The sequence below is a fragment of the Diadema antillarum genome, unplaced genomic scaffold, assembly GCF_040938485.1.
Source record: "Diadema antillarum isolate AM-2024a unplaced genomic scaffold, OU_Dant_1.0 seq00000108_RagTag, whole genome shotgun sequence".
Lineage (NCBI taxonomy): Eukaryota > Metazoa > Echinodermata > Echinoidea > Diadematoida > Diadematidae > Diadema > Diadema antillarum.
In genome coordinates this window covers 956923-969617 of record NW_027271194.1, presented here as the reverse complement: position 1 = coordinate 969617, position 12695 = coordinate 956923, and the positions used below count along the sequence as shown (strand labels likewise).

At 37.6% G+C, this 12695-nt stretch overlaps 1 protein-coding gene across 1 annotated transcript; it reads left to right on the top strand.

The window, feature by feature from the left end:
- Positions 1–940: 940 nt before the first annotated feature.
- On the top strand, positions 941–7900 carry LOC139726993 (growth hormone secretagogue receptor type 1-like). Its single transcript, XM_071637976.1, has 6 exons — positions 941–1274; positions 2708–2876; positions 3666–3792; positions 5333–5552; positions 6927–7091; positions 7695–7900. The coding sequence occupies exons 1-6, from the start codon at positions 941–943 to the stop codon at positions 7898–7900; spliced, it is 1221 nt and encodes a 406-aa protein (XP_071494077.1).
- Positions 7901–12695: the final 4795 nt, after the last annotated feature.

Genomic DNA, 12695 nt, shown 5'->3' with positions numbered 1-12695 from the left:
TTTTTCCGGTGACTTTTGCTACTATTTCGCATTCTCGTAAATGTTTGCTCAAAATATAGTCAATGAACTTTGGCAAGTTTGGGTACACCGATGCCCCTACTTTCTCTCAAACGGTTTACTTATATGAATTTACCACGGGTTATACGGAACAACAACGAAAAGAGTCGAAATCTCCATGATTTAATTATGATATAATGGCGTTTAGATGATATACAATTTCGGTCGCTTGAAAACATTCATTACAGACGGTTCTCCTTCTTACCCACTTCTAAAGAGATATAAAAATGATTGTTTGGTCCTCGGTAGACTTACTTTGCATGAGAAAACATCAAGAAGACAGAAGACAAACGTACAATAGACATCTATTGGACTCACTTTCGGAAAAAAAAATAATGAAGTCATGCTTTGAACTTGCCGCACGCATAACGATTGTTTAAAGATCTTTATAATAGTTGTTTATAGCGACTTTGTTTTTATTAATCACACATATTTCATGGGATATGTGATACAGAATCATACTAGGAACAATGATAACTATACACCGGCTATCTTATTCTATTCCGTTGTTCAAAACGTTGAAAGTATCACGTTCTCAAAGTACTGAATGATAACTATTAACTATAATGATAGCGTCCCTCATAACACGCGTTCACTCATGAGACGGTTTTGTCGGTAGACAAAAGTAACAAGTCTCTTGGGTAACTTGCAGGTTCTCAAGATTACGTAACAGGAGGGCTAAGTTGAAATTACAACGTCACCACATTTGATTTCGTTTCTTCCCGAATAAGCTAAGGTTAGAGCGAACTTGAAGGACTGCCGCTCTGTTAATGAGATTTCTGGTCTGTATAAAAGCAGTTTCAATTCAAACTGCTGTCAAAGTAATGCAAGAGCACAGTTGACAACAACAACAATAACGAAATTCTGGCTCTCTTTGATGAAAATGGACGGCGCGATTACACCCCTCTTTGCCGATGGTGAAACGGGCGCAGTGTTCGACGGCGAAGGCTCTCACGAGATCAACAACGGAACGGACGTCGCAATTACAGAGTTATACCGGACCGTTCTGCAAGAGTTCGCGCAGACGACAGCTACCCTCCTCGGGACCGAGGACACCAGCGGCCTGGTTGTGGTGGGAAGGCAGTCCTTTGAGGTTCCTTTTCTCGCCTGCGTCATCATTCTCGGAGTCATCGGAAACTTGCTGGTCGTCGCCGTCTACAGTCAAAAAGACCTTCGCGTGACCAACGCCGGCCTGCATATACTGAACCTAGCAGCAGGTGTGTACTAAACAACATTTCACACAAATAAAATGAAATAATCATCCTGGTTGAATTAAGTTATTAATGTTTACTGTTAAGATCATATCATAAATGACTAATATCATTTTATTATTTTAGTTATTTCTATTATTCTTTATCGTTATCATTATCATCATTATTTGATCTTAAATTCCCATCACCGTTTCTGAACCGTAGAAAACTCTCCGCAGAAACAGATTGATTAGGTTCTTGCTTTCAAGATATAACGACTTAGCTCTCAAGACCTGATTGTATTCCAATACAACGACAATGTACATTGTGTATTTGAAAAACTTTTCTATTTTGGTGCCAGATGAAAAGACGGATTCAGTGCAAATCTCTCCATGTTTGAAGTTGATGTTAGTGATCCACTCAAGCGCAACCAACGCTAACATTTTCACGAAGATTCGATAGAAAAGAGAAATGTATGGCTATTTGAATTGCTCAGTATCATACAATTCTAAGAACATTGGGTTAGGTCAATGTCACATGATATGCATGCAAGGCAAGTACAGAGGTGACGCGACATTTGCTCCTGCGACAATTGTTCCTGTCTTATTCTAATTCTCCAATAAGGACATAGGGTAAGGGTTGGGATAAGGTTTGATGTGAAGATTAGGATTAGGATTAGGATTAGGATTAGGGATACGTTTTTGGGTAGAATTCATGTTTGGCTTGTTTGTGCAAACATTTCTTGGGAGGAATTGTCGCAGGAGCAAATGTGATAGAACCAGTTACAGTAGACTCCTACTAATGTACGTATCACGCTCTCACAAGTCATCTATCTTGCACGCAAATCTTTTTCTGATATTTTTTTTCGGACATATTATTTTAGAAGATATATAATACAATCGTTTCCTTTACATCAGATTGTCAATAAGTTGCAAGAACTCAGCAATGTTGACGCTTCATAATGTCGTCTTGAACGAGGCGGGATGAACGGCTAAATCATAATGAACAAATCAATACCACTCTCATGTTTGTCACTCGGTCATATGAAGATATGCAGTGCACGACGGACTTTGACAATGACAATAGTAATCTATAGGTCGGGGTCATCCCACTAGACCGTCACCCACGAGTCATACAGCCCACGAGTTCGACAATGGAAACAGGTCCATGAGTCATACAGCTCACGAGTCATACAGCCCATGAGTTTGACACTAGGTAAAAACAGCCCACGAGTTCGACAGATACAACACGGGGCTTAATGTGTCAGTCTCGTGGGCCTTGTTAGCGTAGTGTCGAACTAATGGGCTGTATGACTCGTGAGCTGTATAACTTATGGGCTGTATGACTTGTGAGCTGTATGACTCATGGGCTGTCGATACCCTTGTCCTGCACGCCGGTATGAAATAATGGAAGCCATTCAAGAATGACTGCGAAGGGGACTCTTTGTTCATTTCATACAGGCGATGTGTTTCTTCTGGTAATTGTCGGTGGATTTCACATCACCGAGTTCTACTACAGCACCTGGGCCATACTTTGGAGAACAGATATCCAATGCGTCCTCCATCGATTCGCCCGGTATGTCGGCTTCAACATCACCATTTTCGAGATGATGGCCATGGCAGTCGACAGGCAAGTACATCACGCATCCCTACTGCATATCTATTTTGAACCTAGACAGGGGTAAGGGGGGGGGGGGGGAGAAAGAGCCAAAACAAAGAATGAAAGAAAGAAAGAAAGAAACAAACAAACAAACAAAAGAATTGAGAATGACGGGGAGAGAGGGGCAAATTAAATTTTAGATTTAAAAAAAAAATATTCTTGACAGGAAGAACGTTGCTACTCCAAAATGTCACATTGTGACTATTCCTACAGCTGTAAATTAATCTATGGCACTACTGTCCTATTTTCGTTACAAGGTCAAAATACCAAAGGTAAAGAAGTCAGAAGTTAACAAATCTTACAATCACGTAACAATGTCAGAGGAACAATATTCATGGGATATCAAATGGCTGTATAAATCCAAATGCTGTACATTATAATATCATTTAATCGTCTTAAATTACGTAAACAGTCTGAGTGTAGTGGTGAAGTTTAGCCCTATAAAAATGTCTTTTAAATTGTATCGCCTATATACATAACTATATGTAAATGTATATATATATATATATATATATATATGCATATATACATATGAATAAAAATATATATACATCTATGTTTATATGCATATTCCACGAAATGAAATTCTCACGTTGAAAAGAGACAATTTTCCAGAGGTAGAAATGTCGGATTAAATATTAACTATATATATGTATATATATATGTTTTATATCACCAATAGATGATCTCACCTTACTCCCTCGTTATTCTCTTTTTCATCATTCTTCCCCCCCCCTTTTTTTTTTTGTATACTTGAAGGTACATCGCCATCTGCCATCCCTTGAAGTTCAGGATTTACTGCACGACCAGACGAACGAAGATGAAAATGATTGCAACATGGGTTGGCGCGTTTCTAGCTGCGATACCAATTCCGCTTAACATCGGGGTAAGAGATCCGAGATGTGCATGTGGTACTACAGTAATTTAATCTCAAGAGAATAATGTTCCCCCACACGCACCTTTCCCTGAAACGAGGACAGCATCACATGACAAGATGTCTATCTAATCTGAAAAATGAAATAAGCTTTGTTACTGTCTCGAGTGGAGTGACAGACACTCTCTTCCACTAAGGTAAATTTGCATGGGATTTGTAAATGAGCACTTAAGTATGATAGAATTGATGCAAACTGGTTAACATGTCAGGAGAAGAAATTCCAGACCGCTTTTGCTAAAGCCAAGGTATTGCTATGTGTGACAAGAAGCTTCAGTACGATATCAGGCCGTGAAGAGGACATCGCGCTGTGGTGCTGTCTCCGTGACACACTGTGTATGCAAAAAGTTTAAAGCCAAATCCTCAGCTCCACCAAAAACTGTACAATCCCTTTAAGAGCCAGAAAGCCAATGAGCAGGGATAATTCATGTTCGTTTTTTCCTTTTGTAATTTGCTGTAAAACCAAAAGTCAGAGTTATAGACTATTAAAACAATTGGATTTATTGAATGCACATTGTTTCCTCCGTTTCGTCTTGTACGAGTTGCCGCCTGCCAACAGTTCTCAGAGGTTATATTCTTGTTCCGTTTTATTTCCATTATAAAGGATGGAAATGGGGCAAATTTTGTGACAGTTATTCCGAAGGTTCGTCAATCTGAAACGCACCAATTCCGTATACCTAGATGTTCGTTCATTTGAAAATGAAGAAGGAAAAAGTTCGATGACCCGAAAATTTGTTGCGTTGATTCGAAGGTTCGTTATTCCAGAGGTTCGCAATTTTCTAAAATGAAACGAGATCTGTTATTTTGAAGGTTCTTTGCTAATTCGAAAATAAAATAAGGCTCATCATTCCCAAGGTTTGTTAATCCGAACGTGAAAAGAAGATGCATTCCAGCTAAACTTCTCGAATTATAAGCCCTTCGGAATGACAAAACTTATTTAATTTCGGATTAATGAACCTGCGGAGTGAAGAACTTTTCCTATTTTTTTTTTCATTTCCGGAATAAGGAACCTTCGGAATAACAAAGTGTAGCTGAAATTGCAGCGTGTTTTTTTTTTTCTCTATCTCTCCCTGAGCTGTAATAAAGCAGAAGAAATGAATTGAGATACGGAGGATGATAAGTTCAGTTTCTGAGTTTTGTTCATGCAGCCTACATCTGTGGTTAACCCACGTAATATCTCAGATTATTCGATGTGCGTATACGTAAGTGTGCCTGTGTGTGTTTACGTCACTGGTCTACGTGTGTGTGTTCACAGCGCGAATACCGGTATTTTGCTGTGATCTTCAGAACACGACTTCAGAAGCAGGTTTAACTATATGATACATAACTATGTGTTTAATCACTTTTTGGAAACAAATTATACTTTACCTCGGCAACTATGTCATATTCATCTGAGGAAACAGTAGCCGCAGCAACAGAAGCTAATGCGAGACTGTATTTCTTTTATTTTGTTCCATCTCTCTCTACCAATATCTCTTAACCTGATCCTGATCAGACTAAGTTTGGTGAGTCGGCGATTAGCGCGGAGTACAGAGGAAAGACTCCCTTTGCCTGTCGAGGGTTACCCGGCTTCCCCCATTGGTACGTGGTGGCAAAGTTGATCGACGTCAGTCTCGTTCTCTTCATACTCCCAATTACCCTCACCGCGATCACCTACACTGTCATGGTCTTCTACGTTCGCCGGAACAACCTCAAGTTTGCCAAGGTGACGAGCAACATTCGACCTTCCGTTTATATCGTTTGGCACGTTTTCACGACAGATCTCCCACAAACCTTTGATCCTGTCGCCTTTACAGACAATTTCTTACGATACACGATTGGCTGATTTTTCCCGATTGTAATGATTTATCAAATAATGTATGACGTAAACTTACTATGGTCCTCACTGAACTTACACCTTTTTTTTTTCCAATTCATTTGTCCTTTTTATTGCTCTGGAAGTCGTCAGGTGTTCTAGGTTGAAAGTAAGGTTATCGCCCTCCATTATACCCAGTTTGATGGGACTTTCTTTAGGCTGAAAGGGTGATGATAAGGATTATGATAATAATGGTGCTATATGTGCGGTGTAAGTGATTGAAACAGTGACGTAGCAGTTATAATATCAATCAAGATGATGATGATAATAGTAATAAGATGATGCAGAAGAAGCAAAATGATAAGAATGAGCAGATGAGGGATACATTGAGGACTCATAAAGACCAAATGGAGGTATGTCTGTGTGGGAATCATGAAAGAATGCACCCTCAAAGTCAGATCGATACCAGAAACAAAGTAAACAGTTGAATTGTGTTCCCAATACAGGCACAAGTGTTCTTCATTACAGAATGATGGTATCACAACATGAAACAGCAAGGTCATTTTAAGAGGAAATCCACCCCTAAAGTGAATAAATTTCAAAAGAAAGAGAAAAATATGCCCTACAGAACGATACAAACATGACAAAAATCGCACAAGAAATAAGGAAGATCTGTGACATTTTGAAATTTCACATTTTTTTTTTGGGGGGGGGGGAGGGCGACACTTCTTTATCAGTCCTAATGAATATTCAAATCAGCAAGTTGACTATGTCATACTATCACAATTTCTTATTCATTTGGTATACAGAAATGGCCAAAAAAATCTCATATACATGTATTAGGTGTATAAATATAAAACTTGCTTTAAAACCACCCAAAACAAGAAAAACAGATGTTAAATGGGAACATGCTTTTACTTGTACATGTATTAGCTGAAAATACCAAGTTTGACATATTTCATATAATCCTAATATACATGAAAAATTGTAGAGAAATGTCATCATCAACTCGCTCATTTGAATATTCATAAGGACTCCTGAAGACATGTGAAATTTCAAAATGACAAATCTTCCTTATCTATTATCCTAGATTCGTAATTTTCCCTCGTTTTGTAGGGAATTTTTTACTCTTTCTTTTGAATTTCACTTATTTTTAAGGTGGATTTCCTGTTTAAGGGGATTTCAAAGACTTCACCATAATAATGATTCTCTCTGAAGTGAAATTGATACCCACCTGTATGAACAGAAAATGAATGTAAAGAACATGATGATGACCCATTTTCCCGCCAGATGTCGAACCAAGAAAATAAACTCCGATCACACTGGAAGACAGCCCGCGTGTTGCTCATCATCTTCGTGGCTTACACTGCTTGCTATGTCTTCTCGGCCGCTCACATCCTGGTCCAACTGTTCGACCCTTCCAACAGATCAACCATCCTCGTACTCGTCAAGAACATAGGTGAGTAATTATCTCATAAGAAGCTCGAAACCCACTCATTGTTGGGGTAGTTTTTGTTTCATTTTGTATTGTATTGTTTTGTTTTGTTCTTTTTATTTCTTTAGTACCTTTTTATTTCATTACTATCAATAAAATTTGGGGGAAAACACTAAAAGAATAAACTCCTTTCTTAGCAATGCTTAGTTTACGCATAATCTGTCAATCAACAATGTCTGGTAATTCCAATCTTACATTCTTCTTTGAACAGCTCGGTGCATGATTTAACACAGGTCACATAACTAATTATTAATACCATTCAAGGTGGTGATTATCTTTTGTTTGTTTATTTGTTTTTTGTAATGACATGATAGATTCATATCTTTATTCAAGACTTCCTGTCTCACTAGCTTTACTTAGCCGTACAGTATTACGAATATTAACAGCGTATTTCTCAATGAAATGTAGGTAGTTTGAAATAGTTATTAACAAGTACATTATGGAGCTCGTCAACCGCGGTAGAAATTTTCTGTGTAGTTCTGCGCTCAACAGACGTAATTTTTGTTCTTCCTATTATTGTCATGAGGGTAGTTATAAATGTTATATTTTTTTGTTTGTTTCTTACAGGTCTGTTGTCCCCGTTCACCAATAGCTTTATGAACCCTGTCATTTATTTCATCATCAACCCCCGCTTCCGGGTAGGTCTTCGCAACCTCTTCGGGCTGAGCCCGAGCAAGGAGCAGAAGAAATCTCAAGAAAAAAATAAACCAAACACCGACGAATCGACAAGTAACAAGACGGATTCGACCGCTGTCCCGTCGAAAGTTATCTGAAGACGCGCTTCTTCTCTTTGTGGTGTAAAAACTGTATTAAAGATGGACTTGTGATCTTATGTGCACACACATACACACATACACATTCGTAGTATGCTAATCACAGGGCCGGCGCAGCGTTTTCAAAAGTGTGGGGGCCCACTTCCGGGTTTCATGAGCTAACAAGCAAAAAAAAAAGCAAAAAAAAAAAAAGGTCCTCAGCTCATCTCTCCCCGTCCCCGTCCACTTCCGGGTTTCTTCAGCTGACAAGCAAGCAAAAAGAAAAAAAAAAAAAGGTCCTCAGCTCATCTCTTCCCGTCCCCGTCCACTTCCGGGTTTCTTCAGCTGACAAGCAAGCAAAAACAAAAAAAAAAAGGTCCTCAGATCATCTCTCCCCGTCCACTTAAAAAAAAAAAAAAAAAAAAAAAAAAAAAAAAAAAAAAAAAAAAAAAAAAGGTCTTCAGCTCATCTCTCCCCGTTCGCTACCGGGTTTCTTCAGCTGACAAGCAAAAAAAAAAAAAAGGTCTTCAGAGAAAACACTTAACCTTACCGCCGCCATACTTCAAGATCTCTATCTATTTCTATTTTAGTGCTACTTACGTACTTCCGGGTTTAAAAAAGTGTGGGGGCCCAAAGTTATGACACCTTATGTATTCCTTTGTATGGTGCACAAAAAGTGTGGGGGCCCGAGCCCCCACGGCTGCACCGCCCCTGTCATGTGTTGTGAATTGTCTATCTCGATCTCCCATCTCGATGCTCGGGGTAACAGTTACTCAGTTAGGCCCTCCTTGGCTTGATTGACAAACCACTGATCCAAACCAAACGTAGTACTATATCTGTATCACACATACCAGTACATATATGTAAAGTACGTAAATTACATTATCGCTTGCATTTTTGTATTAATTAACTCGTAACTAACATAGAGCCTACAAACTAACGATAGGGTACAGGTTTATACAGATACTAGTAGATTCTATAGATTTTTGTCTTGCCTTGTCTTTGATCTAAAGCGGGGACAAGTGTAAGAGCTCCATTATATTCACCGTATGGTTATGATCAGGCATCAATTCTAGCAAGTTAAAAATGTCACTTTTGCTCAATACAAAAAAGGTAAAATTATTGTCCAATCTCGCCAAGTTTTTTAAAATTATCCTGCTCAAGTTAGGTAACTATTAAGTCTAATTGGAACATGCTCATTTTTGTACTGGGGTTGTGGTACTTCTCCTATCTCTATGGCACGTCTTTACATTGTAACTATTTTGGAATGGTGCATTAACTATTCAATTCCTCACTTTTGGAATTCATCTAAAAATTCTCATTTTCCACTTACCATATACTGTATATATGCCCAAATACTTTATCCATGTATTTTGAAAATGGAATGATATCTTTGTAGCTGTCAAATGATTAGCTGAATTTTGAAAGCTAGTAACAGATCTATAGCCTAATTACTACAACCCTAGAACTCACCACCTTTTCTTTTTTACACGACTTTAAAAATATGGTACACTACAGAACTACAGTGGTACTGTAGCTTGTTACAGCGAGGTCTTCTGGACCTGGAATTTTTTTTTGTACGTGTCTAGGATGTCTAGTAAGAGATACTGTCGAACTGGGGTTTAATTTATACAATTACCGCCTTTCATGATGTGGCGTGTGTATGTTTAGTTTGAAAACACTTATATCCTTATTGTCATAGATATACCTGTCCTCGGTGTGTTAGGTAGTCACCGAGAACATCCAAAATTTCCCAATTTTATTGAGACCGAAACTGGGTAAGGAAATTGAAAAAACTGAAAGTGAACAATTATTATGTACAATAATTCTATAATTATGAAATTGGTTATATTGCACTGACAAAGTATTTAGTTAAAATTGTATGTGATTGCATTGAAACTATGCAATTACTAAAAATAAAAGTTAACTTTTATTATTTTTCAATGTTGATCATCAATTGCAAACTTAGTTTTTTCTAAGATAGGAATAAAAATCATATTACACTCGTATTGAAACAAAATTGGCCATTGGCCATAGAGGGCAGCAGACAGAAAGGCACACACGTAATACTTGTATGTACAATGTATAAGTGAATGCCAGTGTGTCCAGTATGTCTATCATGGGTGAGCTGCGATAGTTAGAGTTCAATTTATCGAAGAGGTTTCTCCGCGCTTTAATTTGATTCTTACCGAACATGGGTTCGAACTGGGCCGGCCCTGAATCAAACTTTTTGGCATCGATACACTTGTAAGGGTTTTGACCCTCTTTGGATGGGGTGATAGTAAAAAAAAATGAATTGAGGATGGTTGAGATACTTTAAAGCCATTGTTTACAATTTGAAGAAGAAACATAAAAAACACCAGATTTAGAGCTTCAAAATAGTTCTGAAATGTAAGTTAGGGATATAAACAACCAATATAAAAATTTGAATCGGTATAATCAATGTCAAGTATTATTAAATATACAAAATGTGAACAATCATTATGAACAAAAAAATCTAGAATAGACCGCCTGCTGTTATGGTTTAGTGAGAAAAATAGCGATATCTACTTATAATTTAGGCTTTACTGCAACGAAATTTACAAAAGGTAGATTTTTGTGATGCAACTGACCTACATTATTATATGCATCAAATGTGACAGTTTGAACATTTTTTTACATCACTGCTCCCAATGGTAAACAGTATCTTTAATCACCGTGAACATGGATGAACATCTGGACGAAAATTGAGGGAAATGGACCTGCAGTGACACGATATATTATAATATTATGATCTGAATGATAAATTACAATTTATAGGCATTTGATTTCCCAATCATTTTCTCTTTTTTAATCACCAGCTGGTTAGAATCATCTCCATGAGATTCGCTTGCATTGAGATGACAATCCAGTCATCCTCTCAGATAGAACAAACAAACAAACAAACAAACAAGTAAACAAGCTTCGTCTTTCACGTCAGGGAGGGATGAAGAGAAAGAAGGGGTAGAGAGAGAGGGGGGGGGGGATAGAGGGAGGGAGAAGAAGAAGACGAAGAATTAAAGGGGATGGCTAGTAACCTATCAGTGGGAATCAGTGGGAATGCTGAGGGATGATTGTTCCAATCCTTGTGGGATTCATTTAAGAGTATATGATATATCTATTGTTGTGTGAAAATTATTTGCTTCAGAACGGTCTCATATTCAAGTAATGTGCAGATTAATGCCCCGTCACTGACCAGGCACGCTAACCTGGAAACATGAAACTGCACACTACTTGAATATGAAACCATTCTGAAGCAAATAATTTTCACACAACAATAGATATATAATGTACTCTTAAATGAATCCCCCAAGGATTGGAACAATCATCCCACAGCATTCCCACTGATTAGTTACTGGCCATCCCCTTTAAGTCCGTTACCATGAGCTGATGATAACGTTCACTGATTTGTATCAACTTGTATAACAATCTCAAGTAAGGAAGCCTGAGGTCCAGGTTTAGATTAAGAGTTCAAATTGGTAAGCGAATAATCGTCATTTAACCGGAACAGAATCTTAAGTGAATTGCAAAAGGTGAAATAATGTTTTGCGGGTTTTTTTTTATTTGTTTTTGTATGTTTGTGTGTGTGTTTTTATTGCCTCAGTCTGGTCTTGTCGCTGCATATTTCCCCATCTCTTTACCTATTGAAAGTATTTCTTTTTCGTTCAAATTTACAGTTTAGGGGAGTATTTCGTGTTTAGTCTGCTTCAATTCTAATCCTATTTCGTTACAGGTCTTTTATGTTTCTAATCAGTATGCAATCATATTGCGCTTAATTTCCCCAGAAAACATTACATAACAGCTATTGTGTAATCCAGCGTTTCAATAGGCCTAAGTTTCACGCAGAAAATGGACTAAACAGACGAGGGTTAAGTAACTAAAAAGCTAAATATATTATGTAGAACGAACTGTTGTCTTTGCAGGTGGGAGGATCATTCTGAATATCACGCAGTTCTCATTTTGAATGTTTATCTCTTTGCAATAAGAAATACGTTTTAACTTTTTTCCTTTGGAAACGTTTTACTGTAGTTGCATGCACTTATCACCCGGATATACTCTCTAAAAAAATCGAGTGAAAATTTTCACTCTTAAAGGAGTGAATGAAAAAAAAAGAGAGTGAATTTCGAGTGAAATTGCAGTGAATTTCGAGTGAAAAATGTTCATTTTCACTCATTTTGTAGTGACCTCAGGATCACTCGAAGATTTGGGAGCGATCCCTGACGTCACTCTAAAACGAGTGAAAATGAACATTTTCACTCAAAATTCACCCCAATTTCACTCAAAATTCACTCTTTTTGTGTATTCACTCCTTCAAGAGTGAAAATTTTCACTCGATTTTTTTTTTTTAGAGAGTACCTTTTCAAATTTTGAATGGTAAGGAAGGAACGAGACCTATCAAATATGCACTTACATAATAGTGCTTATATTGATACAAAGCATGAACGGTTAGAGACAAGTATGTGCACTTTGATTTTAACATCGTAATCTGGAGACATGTATTTACATGCAATGTTTGCATTCAATTAAAAAAAAAATCACTGTACTTACTCATGAATTCTAATGGTGAAGCTGCCATGTCATCGTCCTTGTTACCTGTGATTTCTCATGAATTTTGAAAACATTAATATTCCTCATCCCAATCACTAAACTAACAAACAAACTAACACTGTGTACCCAGCATAACCAATTCATAGATGTTCACAAACAATGCAAAAGTCTGAAAATCATCCGTAAGACCCCTTTAGGGGTTCAGATAATCACAAAAGCAAACGCCTGTTAATAGGTAAGACAAAGCCCT

Bases quoted from the DNA above. Each gene is read 5' to 3' on its own strand.
- LOC139726993 (XM_071637976.1), top strand. From the start codon at position 941: ATGGACGGCGCGATTACACCCCTCTTTGCCGATGGTGAAACGGGCGCA. The intron at 2,877-3,665 runs GCAAGTACATCA...GTATACTTGAAG, and splicing joins ATGGCCATGGCAGTCGACAG to GTACATCGCCATCTGCCATC. The intron at 3,793-5,332 runs GTAAGAGATCCG...GATCCTGATCAG, and splicing joins CAATTCCGCTTAACATCGGG to ACTAAGTTTGGTGAGTCGGC.